At 38.5% G+C, this 19,070-nt stretch overlaps 3 protein-coding genes across 13 annotated transcripts in view; 2 read left to right on the top strand and 1 right to left on the bottom strand.

The window, feature by feature from the left end:
• ubn2b (ubinuclein 2b) overlaps positions 1–4,389 on the top strand; it is a 45,724-nt gene extending 41,335 nt beyond the window's left edge. For 2 of the 3 annotated variants that reach the window (NM_001104940.1, XM_087242943.1), the window contains 2 exon segments: positions 3,677–3,745; positions 3,869–4,389. In NM_001104940.1, coding sequence (NP_001098410.1) covers positions 3,677–3,745; positions 3,869–3,915 — 116 coding nt within the window. In that variant the 3' untranslated portion in view covers positions 3,916–4,389. 3 annotated transcript variants of the gene reach the window in all.
• rbfox3b (RNA binding fox-1 homolog 3b) overlaps positions 1–19,070 on the top strand; it is a 997,536-nt gene that overhangs the window by 963,350 nt on the left and 15,116 nt on the right. The window lies entirely within an intron of this gene.
• Positions 8,947–19,070, bottom strand: part of trir (telomerase RNA component interacting RNase) — an 11,662-nt gene continuing 1,538 nt past the window's right edge. For 2 of the 9 annotated variants that reach the window (XR_015479886.1, XR_015479884.1), the window contains exon 2: positions 18,583–19,070. This exon is cut by the window's right edge. Coding sequence is in view for 1 of the 9 variants with exons in the window: in NM_001386635.1 (NP_001373564.1) it covers positions 9,577–9,684; positions 14,521–14,598 (186 nt within the window). In the remaining 8 variants the exon portion in view is untranslated. 9 annotated transcript variants of the gene reach the window in all.

Raw genomic sequence — 19,070 nt, 5'->3', positions numbered from 1 at the left:
CTGTGATATAGCCTGGGTCGTTAGTTTGTTGCATTGTTTTGTTTTCACACTACAATCGATCCGCTCAGTAGGGCAGAGTCCGTCTCATTCAGGGGATCTCGGACTGATTTGGCGCGGATGCGAGCGCAACTGCTGGATATATGCCAAACTAACTAACAGGGGAAACGAGACAGATTTCGAAACAAACGTCTATGTGTGAGGCAGCACTGTACACTGGCCCGAGCGTCTCGCACGCTTGCTCCGGGCTATCAGGCAGTCCTTTTTGTCGAGCCCTGAAGGTTTAAGCTCTGTCGACGGGTCTCCTGCTTCTGCACAGTTCAACGAGCCTTTCAACAAGCCTGTTTTTTCCCGCTTGGCAAGCCAAGCTGACGTGACATGGGGGCGTGGCAGCATTGACGATTCTATTTTTTGATTCGATAATCGAAATCGAGCATAAATTTCGATCGATTTTCGCTTAAAATCGAAATCGTGACACCCCTATTACATACTAATTAAAACATGTTGATTTATAAGCACTTGTAGTTAGTGTGGGAAAGTGAAATGTCCTCATAGTGTGTTGTTTTGATATCTCACTTTACAAGGAAGGACAGTTGAGCCCTTTAAGAGTATAGCTAAACATACACACACAACACAGGTTTGTTTCGCTATCTCAATGAGGACATTACCTAGACTTTCCACTGTTTTTTCTATCAGGTTTATCAAAAAGTGTATGGCCTACCCCTAATCTCAACCATTCATAGAAACAGCCGGACATCATTACATACTAAGACATGTTGATGTATAAGCACTTTAAATTAGTGAGGACCAGTGAAATGTCCTCATAGCGTGTCGTTTTGATATCTCACTATATAAGTGAGGACAATTGAGCCCTCACAAGTATAGCTGAACATGTACACACACATGTGTATATTTACACACGCAGGTTTGTTTAACTATCTTTGTGAGGACATTAAAGTTACATTGTCTTTTAATCAGGTGAACAATACTGTCTGTGGCCTAACCCTAACTAGAACCCTCACAGAAACAAGTGCACATCATTACATGCTAATAAAACATGTGGATTTATGAGCACTTTTAATGTGCTTGAAAATAAGCTTGCGTCCACAAAAATTGTATTTGATAAAAAATGCATTAAAAAAAAACAGTCAAATTGTATATTGTAAATGAAAGCAGCGTGTTTTGAAATGTCATTTGTTCGTGCAACTCAAGCTGATTTTTGGGGAGATTATTTTGGTTTAATTTCAAACAAATGTAGGCTTATATTTTACCTACTTAAAACTTCATGTAAAGACGGTGAATAACTATTTTCTATTAACAAGTTGTCTTAATCTCATTAAAGTTTAATTTGTTAATTGAACTTATTTTAAATGGACAAGACGACATGTTTGACCATTTTTGTTTCTATAGAAGTATTTTAGGATTTTTGCCAACTTTAATGTCCACTAAAAAATCAGATTAGCTTCAATTTAATGCTTTTGCTTGATTTCAACCACTCTCATGCGATTTTCTACACACTTCATTTTATTTATTTATATATATATATATATATATATATATATATATATATATATATATATATATATATATATATATATATATATATATATATATATATATTATAGGTGGGCATTAATAATTTTTTTTTATCTAGACTATTATAGACTATTATCTCACTGTAATCTCTGGATTAATCTGGATTAAAATGGCTCATTTGAATTCTGCCGAAGGCATTCAGAATATGTGTGCTACCCAAATAATAAGTCTTTGAGAATGGGTTTCTCAAGCCAGGTAGCGCATTAGACCAGGGGCTCATCTCCTGTTTTCAAAATGCATCACAAACTGATTCAGAAGGGCACTCAATTGTCAGACTGCTCACCTGTCAGGTATATATCGGCGCTAAAATAATAAGGTGAAAGTCATCATCATAGCTTGCGTAGAATAGACCCAGCTCCCAACCCAAGTTTGAGAATAGACTAACGGCCATATTTTTTTTATCGTGCGATTAAGTCTCGCGTTAACAATGATAACGGCCCACCACTAATATATATATATATATATATATATATATATATATATATATATATATATATATATATATATATATATATATATATATATATATATAATAACTTTATGTATAATACATTTATATGACCTAGCTGTAATAATTAATTACATATATAATAACTTTAACTGATAGTTTTTAGTTATGTTAACTAGTTAAATTTTTTGTTTTTAAATGTAATGTATAACTTTAGGTTAACTACAATTATTTATATGTATATTCACTCACCGGCCACTTTATTAGGTACACCTGTCCAACGTGGAATGGTTGTTGGTGCCAGACGGGCTGGTCTGAGTATTTCAGAAACTGCTGCTCTTCTGGCATTGTCACGCACAACCATCTCTAGAGCTCACAGAGGAGGACCCGAAAAAGAGAAAATACCCAGTGAGCGGCAGTTCTGTGGGCGCAAATTCCTTGATGATGCCAGAGGTCAGAGGAGAATGGCCAGTCTGGTTCCAGCTGATAGAAAGGCAACAGTAACTCAAATAATCACTCGTTACAACCGAGGTCTGCAGAAGAGCATCTCTGAATGCACAACACATCCAACCTTGAGGCAGATGGCCTAAAGCAGCAGGAGACCACACGGGGTGCCACTCCTGTCGGCTAACAACAGGAAACTGAGGCTACAATTCACACAGGCTCACCAAAACTGGACAAAAAAAAGTTGCCTGGTCTGATTAGTCTCCATTTCTGCTCTGACATTCGAATGGTAGGTTCAGAATTTGGCGTCAACACCATGAAAGCATCGATCCATCCTGCCTTGTATCAGCAGTTCAGGCTGGTGGTGGTGGCATAATAGTTTGGGGGATATTTTTCTTGGCACGCTTTGGGCCCGTTAGAACCATTAAGTCTACCTGAGTATTGTTGCTGACCATGTCCATCCTTTTATGACCACAGTGTCTCCATCATCTGATGGCTACTTCCAGCAGCATAATGCACCATATCATAAAAGTGTGAATCATCTCAGACTGGTTTCTTGAACATGACATTGAGTTCACTGTACTCAAATGGCCTCCACAGTCACCAGAACTCAATCCAATAGAGCACCTTTGGGATGTTGTGAAATGGAGGATTCGCATCATGGATGTGCAACCGACAAATCTGCAGCAACTGTGTGATGCTATCATGTCAATATGGAGCAAAATCTCTTGTGGAATTCTCCAGTGTCTTGTTCAATCTATGACATGAATGATTAAGACAGTTCTAAAGGCAAAAGGGGTCCAACCTGGTACTAGTAAGGTGTACCTAATAAAGTGGCCGGTGAATGTATAACTTTAACTGATACATTTTAAAGTGATTAGTTATTAGCTAACTAGTTAAAGTTATTATTAACTTGAAGTTATGTTAAACAAGCAGATTTTGTTTGTAATGCAACAGCGCGCACCTTCTGTAAAGCTGCTTTCAATACTCAGGAATGTTGGGATGCGAGTCAGATCCTCTAAATCACTGTGTATTCCTATTGTCTTCATCAGTGTGTGTAAATGTCATAGTGTGTGTGTTCATTAGTATGTTTGCTCTTCATCATCATCATCATCATGTTTTCCTCCATCAGCCGTATATATATGTGCGTTTCTCATGCGTATGTGTGTGGCTCTGTCTGTGTCTCCTCAGATGTGTTAAAGAACCTCATGTCAGGGCCTCAGGCTGCTCTTCCTCCACACTTACAGCTGGCTTTCCCAGGTAAAGGAGTGCGTGTTGCTCCTGCCTGCATGACCTTCCTCATCTTCATCATCACCATCATCATCATCATCATCATCAGACATACGAGTCTCTAACACGCTCTCTGTTTCTCTCTCTGTGCAGATGTCAATCAAGCGCAGGGCGGAGACTTGAAGAGGAAGACCTTATGACATCACTGATGCCCCGCCCACTTTTATGCATGATCTGCTGGCCGTCCAGTGAGACGGAGCCATTTTTATACTCATTTGAATACGGTGAATAATGTTATTAGTTTTTGATTAATGATGATGATGATGATGATGATCCGTCGGTTGTACATAATCAATCAATGTTTACACGGACAGACCTGATCACTGTGGACGGGGGGAGTGTGTGTGTGTGTGTGTGTGTGTGTCTGCATGTTGATTAGCTTCTGTAAATGAGTTTTCCTCTGAATGTGTGTGTGTGTGTGTGTGTGTGAGGCTCCTCCCTCTCTCTCTGGTGTACGGTCGGTGTTTCTGGTGCTGTTTTCTCCAATGAATCGCCCTTTAAAAGATGAACTGACCCAAACGAGGGCGACGGCTGTAACATACTTGAAACTTTCAGGATTTGTTTACTTTCAGGAAACACAAACGCGAAATAAAAATGCTGAAGCCTTAGTCAAACATCCGTGCGTGTTTCTGGGCTGATTCTTCACATTATTTGTGCTGCTTGTTTAAAATGAGCCGAAATCACAATTCTTGAGATTGTTTTGGGGGGGGCACTTTCTATCCATGACTAAAAAAGGGCATGTGCCTGATTATATCCAATGGGAATGTCTGACATTGTAGACACGTAATGTAATAGACATAACAGGCACGAAAGCTTGACATGCGTAACAGTAACTAAGGAGGGCGGGGCTTAGTGAAGGGTCGATTGTAGTGATATGCTCTTAAAAACAGTTGAAATATTTAATACATGCTGACTTTGCTTCAATCGCATAATGTGCTATGAAGTCGTCATGATAATTCAGCACAGTGATATGGAGATGTAATGCGCTCAAAACCTGCCAGAATCCTCACCAGCCAATCAGAATCAAGCATTCAGCAGCTTACAAACCACAGGAGAGGGCAAGTTCTTCAGCAGGATAGCGCTCCTTATGCTTTAGCCTCCACATCAAAGCTCCTGAAAGCAAAGAGGGTCACAGTGCTCCAGGATTGGCCAGCCCAGTCACCAGATATAAACATTATTGAGCATGTCTGGGGTAAGATGGAGGAGGCATTGAAGATGAATCCAAAGAGTCTTGATGAACTCTGGGAGTCCTGCAGGAACGCTTTCTTTGCCATTCCAGATGACTTTATTAATCAGTGATTTGAGTCATGTCAGAGATGTATAGATGCAGTCCTCCAAGCTCATGATGGAGTCAGACACAATATTCATTCCGTTTCCACTGCACCGTGACTTTATATTCTTTACTTTCTTTATTTCTGTTCAGTGACGAGACAGTAAGGTCTGACTAGAGCAAGGTCCTACTGGTCCTGAAGGAGCTTACTGTCCTAATTAAATAATTAAAAATCAAGGCCTGACCATATTTTATTTTGGTGAAATAAGCGTAATCTAGATTCATATAAGCCACTTCTGATACCAAATCATCAACTAGAAGCCAAATTATTATTTGTTGTTCCTAAAACTTGGATAGGCCAAAAGACTTGTGTCAGGTAGTGTATATGTATTGTATACACACACACACACACACATACGTGTATTTAAATGTGTGCATATATATGCAACTCAATATTCAAACATACCGTCATTGTGTTGCTGACTTATAACTGTGTTAGTATTGTTCGGTATGTATTTCGGTTTAAGATCTACTGTTAAGATACTGTATACACCAGGGGTGTCCAAACTCGGTCCTGGAGGCCGGTGCCCTGCAACGTTTAGTTCCAACCCCAATCAGACACACCTGGGTTAGCTAATCAAGCTCTTACTAGGCTTTCTAGAAACATCCGCGCAGGTGTGTTGAGGCAAGATGGAGCTAAAATCTGCAGGACACCGGTCCTCCAGGACTGAGTTTGGACACCCCTGCTATACACAGAAAACAAAAACATATGCACTTCTGTGTGCACATGCAAATACGCTGAAGCCAAAATTATTCACCCTCTTGTGACTTTTATATATATATATATATATATATATATATAAATATAATTTTTCAAAACCTTCCCAACGTATGCTTAGTACATAAGTCTTCAAGAGCCTCAACTTAAAGTACAGGTTTTCAAGGCTTGAGATTACTTTAAGCGTGTCATTGAACAGCAGCTGGTTGTTCTGCAGCCAAACGAGAAAAAGTCTTGAGAGGGCTAATAATGTAGACCTGAGCTGCTAAAGCATGTGGGAATTCTTAGTTATTCCAACAAAACTGGAGGGGGAGGTGTTGTTTTTTCTTTAACTACGCCTCCAGATGAAAATATAACGGGTAACAGCGGGGAGAAATCTGCTTGCTCTAATAAACCACTTGGGAATCATTTGAACTAGAAATATCTAAATCTCCTGAATAAATCCTGCAGTTATTTTTCAAAGCCAACACGTATGTAAACATTCAAGGTCACACTTCACAACACACTTCCATCAGTTAACGCATTTACGGACATGAATGATACATGCTCACCTTTATTACTCACAGTTCAATATTTGAGGTTGTGAAAATTGCCAAGGAGTTAACCAATGTCTATTTTCATTCATATTATCAGAGATGAAGAAATACTGTGATAAAAAATAAAACATTCATGTTAGTAAATACATTAACTTACATTATTAGATCAACAGTTATGCTTTTGATTCATTCATTTTCTTGTCGGTTTAGTCCGGGGTCGCCACAGCGGAATGAACCGCCAACTTATCCAGCAAGTTTTTATGCAGCGGATGCCCTTCCAGCCGCAACCCATCTCTGGGAAACTATACTTTTGATGTATTTATGATTTATATTTGTTTTCTTGCTCTTCCAGTTGACCATAAAGTAGGAGTTTTATTGAACAGGGAACCAGTTAACTGTCCTTACTGTACATCGTCTTTTAGCTGCATGCGATGTGGTGCCGTGACATGCTATTAAAGGTATCTTTTCCATCTTAAAAGGAGTTTTTGACAATGATGCACAACATTTATATTTCAGAAAGTGAAAACTTCCACTATGGAAGTTTTTTCCTAACAAAATTAAAGTGAAAATTCAAATGCTTAAAAGATCAAATAATAAATCAAATGCTCATACTATAAATCAAATGCTCAAACCGACTCTGCAAATGATAAATCAAATCCTCAAACCGACATCGCAAATTATAAATCAAATGCTCAAACAACTCCGCAAATGGTGAATCAAATCCTTAAACGACTCCGCAAATGGTGAATCAAATCCTTAAACGACTCCGCAAATGGTGAATCAAATCCTTAAACGACTCTGCAAATGGTGAATCAAATGCAAATGAGGTGTCAATCAACCAGCATAGGCGGAGCTTTGAGGCGGAGGAGTTTGTTGTTGACAACTACCGGTAGCGCTACCACTTTTTCCAGGGCCTAGAGAAATAAAGAACTACAACACCACGAAAACCAAGCAACAGCAACAAAAAAGAACTGAAATGAGCATTAGCGTTACATGGACATTGGAAAAATAAGACCTGTGCAAAAAATTTTAAAGCCTGGTTTATACTTCTGCGTCAAGTGACCGGCGTAACCCAGGGCGCATGCAACGCGCGTGGCTGTGCATTTATACTTCTGCGCGCTGTCTCTGTCGGTCTGCATTAACACTACTGAAACGCTAGTTGGCAGTGAGGTGTAAATGTTCCTCTGTGTCGAGTTTCTTCTCTGCTGTTTTTCTTTTCCTGAACACTTCCTGGATGTACAAGTGACTCAAACTCGCTCATTTTGAGGCAGGAACCAGCGGACGTGCAGCAACTTTAACTATGAGGTAAACACAAAACAAAACTTTCCATCCGGAGCTCCTTCAGGGGACTCCACACTTGTAAACAATCACTTCATCGGGCTCGCACCGTATGCGTGGCTCTCGGTCCTGCCATGACTTGTCAGCGCTACCAAGCCGACCAATCACAGAGCTTGCGCTACGCGTCGTTGCGACGTGTAGTTACATTTTTTGAGAGGTGCACATCAGCAACCCCAACGGCCACAGCGTAAGGCTATGCGTCAACGCCGTAGGCTGCGCCGTAGCATACGCGTGCGCTTGACGCAGAAGTATAAATCAGCCTTAAGACCTGGAAGAGCGAATTTAAGACTTTTTTTTTTTTCAGGCCAAAAATTTAATTTTTTTTAATTTTGGACTTTTTAGACCCTGCAGAAACCCTGTTGTAGCAAAAGTAACAATGCAATTGTAATGCTTAACTCTCAGAAGTAACTTTCCTCAACACCTCCAACAACATCATCAGTCACCCGGTAGCCTATTAATAATGTTAAATGTGAATTAGTTCTATTAAAAGAGATGGTGTAAGAGGGGTGCTCAACCCTGTTCCTGGAGATCCACCTTCCTGCAGACTTCAGTTGCAACCCATATCAAACACACCTGCCTGTAATTATCACGTGGTGTTCAGCTCCTAATTAATTGGTTCAGGTGTGTTTGATATGGGGAGCAACTGAAGTCTGCAGGAAGGTAGATCTCCAGGAACAGGACTGAGCACCCCTGGTATAAGACAAAGGCTGCGTCCGAAACCGCATACTTCCATATTGTATAGTACGCCAAAATCAGTATGCGAGCCGAGTAGTATGTCCGAATACATAGAATTCAAAAATCAGTATGCGAGCAGTACCCGGATGACTTACTACTTCCGGCGAGATTCCGGAGTGCGCATCCCATGCACGCTGCGCTATCCCATGATGCCCCGCGAGCGAATTTATGAATGGAAGTAAAGCGACGCAACTGACGCAGGTAGGTCACGTGACCATGACAAAATGGCGGATGTAGTACGTCCGAATTCCATTCATACTTTTCACATTCATACTGTATAGAACGTACTTTTCTAACGGCCGAGTAGTACGTTTAAAATCAAATGCAGTACCTACTGAGTACTAGGCGGTTTCGGACGCAGCCAAACTCTAGATCTTTAAATGAATGGAATCTTATTGTAAAGTGTGACCCATTATTAATAACTCTAATAAAGCACTGGGTTAACACCTTGTCCATGCTGGATTTAACCAAAGCAAGCAGCCAGTTAGGGGCCCCCAAATAAGTATACATTAGACACATAACATCATTTTTTATTATATATTGTATAGTGAGGGTCTAACAAATCAAAATTAAATGTAATCATAAGATCTGCGCAAATTGGTCCTACATCCTCAATCATGGAAAGATTGAGTGTTTTAAATCATGTATTGCTTTTAAATGTATTTTACTTGCAAAATTGTTTCAAATGTAGAGATTGCATTAAGATTAAACGGGGAAAACAAGATTAAAACTGAATTAATAAAACTACAAAGGATGCGTTTGAGGACAGTTGGGCCCCATGGCTGGATCTGCTTAAATGACTAAATCCCCTCCTGCTTGCTGTAGTAAAAACAAAAGTGAATATTCCCCCCAGACTGCAGAAATGTGTGTATTTTGAGTGAGCAGACGGAGCTGACACTGCAGTATTGTGTGTGTGTGTTTAATTTTCATCATCATCATCATCATCATCATCATCATCATCTCGTTCACACAAACCAAACACATGGAGTACAAAATATCAAGAGGGTGAAGGAGATCTTAATGCCATGGACAAACTGGAGCTCAGCAGGTGATGTGTGTGTAAAATAACCAAACTATCAGATATACAGCACACACACTCACACACAGAGAGAGAGAGAGATGAAGAACAGAGAGCGGATTGAGTCTATTTGACCAGAGGTCTGGTTTTATCATCGTCTCCACACTGATGAGCTTTGTATTTCTTCACCTCTGCCATGTATTTCGTCCAGGCGTCTCCTTTCCCAGTCTCCGCCTGCACACACACAAATAAAAAACACATCAACATATTCACGATTGATCAAAAATGACAAAAATTCTTTTTTTTTTTTCAACAAAAATGCAGTTTAAATTGATTTCAAGATCATAAGTATTACAAAAATCAACAGTATTATTAATGTTATATTACCGTTATGTTATATTAAATGTAATTATCAATGTTTAATAATTAATTACGAACATTTTCCTAATTTTAGAGTTTGTTGTTTGCTGTTGACCTTAATATTTGGTGTGTATTTTCAATCGAATAAATGCATTTTTGGTAAAAAGGAAGATAATGTTCAGCAAGACTGCATTTATTAAAATAACAACACATGAAAACAGGGAAATGAGGAGGAAAACGGCTTCATTAACCATTTTAAAATAACATGCAATTGGCTTCTGATCAGAAAGGCAACTTTTATTCTTGTGTTGCTGCTGTTTTTGTCTAGATTTAGTTGGGTGGATGCTTTTGGCGAACATCATACATGTAAAAAGAGCACTTGTTAGTAACTACACTAACCTGTAAAACATGCATATACATACATGTACTTCATAAGCATGCTAATTAGACAGAATTAAAGTGGCAGCATTAACATACAGACATCTGCAGTTTAAAGGGCCACGACACCCCCCACTTTCGGTTAAAGTCTACTTCAGAATTTTTTCAAAAGATGCATGATTAATGGGCGTGGAGCTCCGCGAGCATAGGGCAGGAGTGGGCGTGGCCAGCAGGGGAGAACGTGAGCGAATAACTGTTGATGTCAGTTTCAGTTAGCTCACAAAATGAGACAAACCGTGAGGAGACGCATGAGTTTATAGTTTACAAAGTTAAAATGCAAAGAAATGAACAGTGATTTAATGCCCTGCTACATTTGTTATTCGTAATTTCATATACAGACAACCACAATGTATATCATATCATGTTTGAATCATAGATCTAAATGCAGACTCAGTGCAGCAGGTCTCCTGACCTGTCTATTTTAACCATTAGTCCTGCTGGTAATCTGGAGGATTTAGGCAAACACAGCAGCATGGCGATGTGTCTGAATGTGAATGAACTCCTGATACAAGACAACATCCGCCATTCTCTAATTTTCTTGCTGCTCTCCCGACAAAAATGCTAGCAACACACACACAGCTTTGCTGTATGATCGGCCCTGACAGGATTGCGGGGAAAAACATGCAACAAACCCAGTGGATAAACAAACACATACGAGCCTTCATAAACGGCTACTGCGTGCCCGTGGGTCCGTGTCTCACAGCTTGAGCTTGGCACTGGTCTGGCAGGTCTGCGTCTGCCTTGCCTTCGGAAAGCGTGTGCTGTCATGCTCTCATGAATAATTAAGCAGCCGGCTCTTCTCATAGGATAAGAAAACTTCGCTATGAATAATAATGAGAAACCGATGCGTCATCATTGCACTTGCAGTACTGCGGTACGTCGCCGATTTTGAACCTGCCCCAAAAATCATTTTAAACCCGGAAGCTGAAATTAGCTGAAAAAAGCTCAAAATTACCCAGTTTTCCCCACAATTAAAGCTGACAGCTGCTAACATTGTCTTAACTGATGCTCAACACACACACATCTGTTAATATATAAAAAAAAAGTTCTACAGGGTGTCCTGAACCTTTAAAATCAGCAAGATCAGCTTTAAGAGATGAAATTAAGCTTTACCTGTCAAAATAAAACTAAAAACATATACATTTAACATGTAAGGTATAAGATTTTGCATATAATATTTTCTAAATATTTCAATGGAGGATCGACAACTTCTGGCAAAATCCTGAAAAACTGCTGTCTGCAAAAAATCTCTTTATGTTTTAAAAATGTGCATTTATATATAGTGGAAGTCAGAATTATTAGCCCCCCCATTGAATTTTTTCTTCTTTTTAAAATATTTCCTAAATGATGTTTAACAGAGCAAGGAAATGTTCACAGCATATCGCATAATATTTTTTTCTTCTGGATTTCTTCTTCATTTGTGTTATTTCGGCTAGAATAAAAGCAGTTCTTAATTTTTTAAACACCATTTTAAGGACAAAATTATTAGCCCCTTTAAGCTATATATTTTTTATAGTCTACAGAACAAACCATCATTATACAATAACTTGCCTAATTACCCTAACCTGCCTAGTTAACCTAATTAACCTAGTTAAGCCTTTAAATGTCACTTTAAGCTGTATAGAAGTGTCTTGATAAATATCTAGACAAATATTATTTACTGTCATCATGACAAAGATAAAATAAATCAGTTATTAGAAATGAGTTATTAAAACTATTATGTTTATAAATGTGTTGAAAAAATAAACAGGGGGTTAATAATTCCAGGGGCTATACACACACACACACACACACACACACACACACACACACACAGACACACACACACACACACACACACACACACACACACACACACACACACACACACACACACACACACACACACACACACACACACACACACACGCGCAAACGCACACACGACAGCATACAGTATAATCATGCATTGTTAACAGTTGGTGGTTTTCCCTGTTGGGGAAGAGATGCAATTTGTCTTTGTTTAATGGTTGATCATCAGTTGGCAGCATGAACGCTTTAGATAAACAAAACATTATAAAAAATAAAAATGCTAGAAACTTAAAAGCTGCATTCATATCTTCCTGATATCGTAATAAACTAACTTCAATTCTAAAGAAATCTACAAACCAACATGTTAAATATGTTTTCAAAACTTCAAACAAACATTTCAATAGTGAAATCAAGCTTATGTTGAATGAAAATCAGAAAATGTAAAGTTTTTTTGCCAAAAGGAGCATTTAAACTACAAAAATCACTATAATGGAGCCTTTTCACAAGACTGTTATGACGCATCATCATAATCTTAAATTAGAGCTGCACGATTCTGGCTAAAATGAGAATCGTGATTTTTTTTTCCTAAAATAAAGATCAGGATTTTCTTACGATTCTGTAGATGTAAAATAAAGGTTAATATGAGTGGGCGATTATTATTGTTATTCTCAAACATGTGTTAAAACAGCAATAGGCTTTGTGTAGCTGTACTGTTGGTTAAAATGCTCAATTTTGCATAGACTTGAACAGACTTTAGGTTTGTCCTGGTCATTAATGCTGATGATAATGCTGATGTTGTATTATTGTGTTTGAGACATATGCTTACAATCTGTCATTTCCTGCTTAAAATCTGTCACTGACGTGATTTTCATGAATACAGAAGACTGGGCGGGTATTTTTGCAGGTTTTGGATACTTTTTGAGCTGGAATCAGTCAGCTACATCTGGCAACACTGTGCGCGCTTTCGGTTTCATTTTCACTGCTAAGAGTGGTTCACTTCCCACGCAGCTTCCAAACAATCCCTCTGTGCCACAAACTGAACGTTATTTACAGCCTATGCAGGCTCTGTTCACTAAAGTAGACTTCATTCAGAGGCACACGCGCCTGCCCTCCCTGTGGTAACAGCTGACGGTCAGCTCACATGTGATTTTGCAGTCGCAAACACATTACAAGAAGACAGAAATGACATTTTTGGGGTAAACTATATCTTATAAATAGAGCATGTGATTCTTTCAACACCATTTGGAGGTGTTTAAGTTGCTGAACAAAGTATGCAAGACATTGTGAAGACTTGTGCGGCCACCATTGTTTCTCTCCTGAACTTGAAAATATGATTGACAGAATCGTAGAAATGCTGGATTAAGATCGTCAAGGGCACAAGTGTCAAACTCAGTTCCAAAAGGGCCGCAGCTCTGCACAGTTTAGTTCCAACCCTAATTAAACACACCTGATCAAACTAATTGAGTCCTTCAGGCTTGTTTGAAACCTACAGGTAAGTGTGTTGGAGCAGGGTTGGAACTAAACTGTGCAGGGCTGCGGCCCTTCAGGAATTGAGTTTGACACCAATGGTCTAGGGGGTCAAATTGAGATCGCGATCTTAAATCCTTGAAAGTTTTTTATATTTTGATTTAAAAACATGAATATTTATATTTATTATTTCATCTTTGCAACAAATTACAAAAACAAATCACCCCTTATGCTAGATGTATCTTATGCAACATCAATGGTGGCAGCACAGTAAATGTGACATAGTTTTCTCTACTGGCTGTCGTTATCAGTCTCACACTATTGATTTCCTTCTCCTGAAAGTCTTGATAACACCATCATGGTCTTTTTCTTTTATTATTTTAATAAATAGGATTGTAAAAACATTTGTTGCACTCTCCCATTGGCTGCGCTGTAAGTTTAGCAACAATGACGGCCTCTTATATGGAGTTCAGTGGAGTAAAACAGCAGATTATAGTGTGTGTACATTAATAAGCTTACTATGTTCTGGGAGCAGAGCTGCTTATTTTGATTTTCACACACATATCAAGGCAAACATGCAAAGGTCTCCTTCTCATACACACACTTTATATAAAAACCAGAAACTAAGCTTTTTGCACTGCAACTGATGATCAACAGTAAAAATGACAAAAAAATTTATCTTCCCAAAAGGGAAAACCAGCAACAATCAAGAATGCATGATTATATGCTGTCATTGCTTTGCAATAAACAAATGTGATTATAATGGAAGTCAATGGGGCAAAAACAGCCCTCAACATAATCAAAGGGTAGTCAATTTGCCCAGAGTGTATTGCTGAAAGCTTTTAAAGCATTTTCCTAAAATATGTGTCAAAATAAGATTTGTCACCAATCATCAGTCCATTTGCTGAAACACATATAAGGTTGTGTCCAAATTAATTCCTCCAGAGTGGATGAAAACATGCACAAGGGTTAAACCACACACATTCTCCGTCATAATAAAGCGCGTTTCCTCACCTCGGAGTCTTGTTTCTGTTTCTTGGCCACCACGCCGGTCTTGAGGGCCAGTCTCGCGCCTCCTCTCCTCTTGCCCACCTGATCAATAAGGGAACAGACTGAGAGCGTTACAGGGGCTTCAGGAAGAGCAGGACCCGCACAAGAGCCACAATCTACAGCTGTATGACTGTGAGAGAGACATTCAATGTGTGTGAATGCTATTGAGCTCAAAGTTGGTTTTATATTCGCACATTCAGACTTAATCCCTAAAGGTCCCGTAAAATTAAGATAAAACATTTTTAGATGTTAGCTTCGGTCTGTTAGTTTTAAGGATATCTGTGCTCCAAAACACAGGCAAAATTTGTGTTTAGAAAATATAAACGTGACATAAACATCCACAGCTTGCAGTTTATCACTTCAGCCTAAATGGATCAGCGATATTATTAGCTCACCTCATACTTTAGTTTCTCATCAAATCTTCTGACCAATCAAATGCTGTCTGGTGTCAGACATGCCCTGCCCTATTCTTCTCATTAGCTTTTTAGTTGATGCGCTTGAGTTCAACTACTCTCACTGGCAGAGCTGTGATAAAAGCGAAATGCTATTGGCTGTTTCATTTTAAGGGGAGGAGCTACTCTGTGCCCCACCCTCTCTTCATGTTTCAGTTGAGATTACGTCAAACATCGAATAAAAAAAATGCACATTTCAAAGCACTTCACATGACGTCTAAACTCCGGAAGCTGCGATCGATTTGTTTTCCGTATGCAGTTGTGATGCAGTTACTAGAGAAATTAAATATTAAATGAGAAAATAGTGGGAGTGGCTTGTATTTTTTACTGCGAGCTGATTGGATGTAGTAAAGTAGGTGAAAAAAAACTGGTTTGAGGAGAGTTATTATAACCTAAGGAGCCGATCACAACTTTGTGCATTGAGAGGCGCATCTTTTGAATGGTTTAAGCCCCGGTCAGATCACACGATTTTTATTGTGTTACTAAAGTCACTATGCTAGATTATGTGATTTTTTTTTCTTGACTTGTCATGGGTAACAAATGCGCCAGACTACACATTCCTTCACGATCAGTCATCATGTGATGTCTACGACGAGCGTTATTTCCCAAAACAGTCACAAGTGTTGCTATAGCAATATTTCTTATCTTAATTTCAATTTTTTATCATATTTTAATCTTAATAAACACTGATGCTTGCAGACAACTAATAACTGCATTATTTAAGGGTATTCGTTACGACATGGATAGGATCACACTTATGATTCCTTTTTAATATTAAGCAGTGGTGCAAGTGCTGTCGCCTAACAGCAAGAAGGTCGCTGGTTCGAACCTCAGCTCAGTTGGCGTTTCTGTGTGGAGTTTGCATGTTCTCCCTGCGTTCCAGTGGGTTTCCTCCGGATGCTTCGGTTTCCCCAACAGTCTAAAGTCATGCGGTACAGGTGAATTGGGTAGGCTAAATTGTCCGTAGTGTATGAGTGTGTGTGTGTGTGAATGAGTGTGTGTGGAATTTCCCAGAGATGGGCATCCACTGTGTAAAAACGTGCTGGATAAGTTGGCGGTTCCTTCTGCTGTGGCGAGCCCGGAATAATAAAGGGACTAAGCCGACAAGAAAATGAATGAATGAATCTAAATGTATATTTTTCTGCCATGGGTTGCTTATTAAACACTCCCTTGCCCAAATTTGCCACAAGTAGGCATGGGCTGGTTGAAGATTCTGACGGTATGATAACCTTGGATAAAAATATCACAGTCTCACGGTATTGCAATTACTGCTCTAAAATATATTCTTTTTTAATGTCTCCTTTGAAAACAATATATTTATTTATTTTTGAGTTTCATAATATTTTGGAACAGTGAACATTCACTTCTGACTTCTGCTGTCTTCATAGTTTCAGAAACACAGACTTCTTTACAATTTAAAATGACATCTTTGGATATCTTTCTTGCTGTAGATACTGCTGTCATAAAAAAAATGTAAATAAAAAATCTTACCATTACCTTAGGAACGGTATTACAGAAAATTCTGGCGGTTTTAAAATCTTTTCTAAACCGCACGGTTTACCTTGAAAAGGTTTATCGTCCCGTGCCTAGCCACGAGTAAGACAATCAAAGCACATAAGCAGCAGCAAGGAAAAATCAGATGCTCAAGACATCAAGAGTGGAACAAATCATCCACCCGCAGTGGAGTAGTGAATGGACACAAACAAAAATATAGTTCATATATTGTTCTTGGAAAAAAATATATTTTTGTTTGCGATAATTTCTATCTTAATTTTAATGTATGTTTTGCTGGTCAACTAAACTAAACTTCTCTGACCACATTTCTAAAACTGCTTGATCGTGCAGATTCGCACTCTATAACATCAGAAAGATCCGACCCTTCTTATCTGAACATGCAGCTCAACTCCTTGTTCAAGCTCTTGTTCTCTCCAAACTGGATTACTGCAACTCTCTACTAGCTGGGCTTCCAGCTAACTCTATCAAGCCTCTTCAGCTGCTCCAGAATGCAGCAGCACGAGTGGTGTTCAATGAACCGAAACGAGCACATGTCACTCCGCTGCTAGTCCGTTTGCACTGGCTGCCAGTTGCTGCTCGCATCAAATTCAAAGCTCTGATGTTTGCCTACAAGGTGACTTCTGGCCTTGCTCCTCCTTATCTGCTCTCACTTCTGCAGATCTATGTGCCCTCCAGAAACTTGCGTTCTGTGAATAAACGTCGCCTCGTGGTTCCATCCCAAAGGGGGAAGAAATCACTTTCGCGAACGCTCGCATTCAATCTGCCCAGTTGGTGGAATGAACTCCCTAACTGCATCAGAACAGCAGAGTCACTCGCTACTTTCAAGAAACGACTAAAAACTCAACTATTTAGTCTCCACTATACTTCCTAATCTGCAATTGCCTCTCAGAATATCACACTAACTGTACAAAAAAAAAAAAAAAAAACTAATACTACTAATACTTTCCTTCTTAGACTTTACAGACCTGAAACTTGCCTATAGCACTTATTCATTGTTGCTCTTAGTTGTGTAAATTGCTTCATTGTCCTCATTTGTAAGTCGCTTTGGATAAAAGCGTCTGCTAAATGACTAAAATGTAAAATGTAAAATGGTCAAAACATGAAATTTGAGGTGAAGCACTTCAAAACAATTCCGATATATGCTTCAGCGCCAAAACGCAAACTTGGTTTGTTAAATAAAATAATAATCTAGCCTAAATAAAATTAAAGTGAAATATTTAGTTTCAGAGAAGCCTAAATCAAACTGTTCACACACTTTTGCAATTTGAATAAGCAGGAAATGTTTTCGCAGTGTATCCTGAACACTGAACATGTTTCTAGATTACCTGTGAAGAACAAACTCTGTTGGAAGGATGAGAGAACTCAGAAACTCATGAAAATGGAGATGTCTGCATATTTTTTGCCAGTCTGTCAGATAAAATTGCTCAAAACAGCTTAACATTTTAGAAAAGGTAGTTAAAGTTTGCATAACCAATGACTTATCCACCCATGACTAGGCCCGCACAGAAATCTGCAGATTTTTAGCCCATTATTGACTCTGTTTATTTACCAGTGTAAACACGTGTACATTTATATTCATTCAGTTTTTAATTTTTTTTTTAGTGATATTATTGACTTATATAAAAATGTTTAGATAATTTATTTACAATACAGTTTATAAAGTAATATTTTCTGTCTTTTCGTAAAGATATATGAGACTTGCTTTTTTTTTTTTTTTACCAAAAAAGTGGATCAAATTTGATTTGCATTGTAAACATTAGATACAAGTTGAAAAGATTGCATTTTTTAGTTCATATATTAATAATTAATAAATAATTATATTATTTAGTTATGATACTCCCAAAATCATTCCACATAAATCCGCAAATTTTAACAAAATTCTGCGCAGGAATAGCAAAAAATGTCCTTAGATTTTGTCTGGGCCTGCCTATGACCCACCCATAAATAAACATGCAGCCTATTTTTTGATTACCATTTTACTACATTTTACATTGACAGAAATACTACATTCATCTTTTTAAGCAGGCTTTCCTTTAACAATTTTTTTACTAAGTTTTTTATATTCGTGACGTGTGTTTATACTTGTTTGGTCAATGCTTGTTTGGCAATGTTTTATCATTTGTTTTACTTTGTTCTAGTATGGCTGTTGATGCTTATTGTAAGGCGACCTTGGACGTCTAAAAAGGCGCCATATACAAATAAAATAAATCATTATTATTACCTAACCAGCGCATAACGGCAGCACTGATATAACCGAGATATTATGTGTTCCTATTGGGTCACCCGTCATGAAAAACGAGAAAATAATTAAACATGCTAGACTTTCTAGGATTGTGTCGTGAAGTGTCGCAGGCTTGGTATCGATTGTCGTGAACTATAAAACGATTGAATCTTGTCACTACGCCCATTTGTCGTTTATGACTCCCCACTTCAAGGAAATCGTGCCGAAATAGCATGATCTGAACGTTTTGAACATTTTGCGCGCTGCTTATTACGCTTTATTGGAACGTAAAATAGCATTCAGTGTGATCGACCCCTAACAAACGA

This window comes from Danio rerio, chromosome 3, assembly GCF_052040795.2.
Source record: "Danio rerio strain M-AB ecotype USA chromosome 3, GRCz13ab, whole genome shotgun sequence".
NCBI lineage: Eukaryota > Metazoa > Chordata > Actinopteri > Cypriniformes > Danionidae > Danio > Danio rerio.
This window is presented reverse-complemented; position numbering and strand designations above follow the sequence as displayed.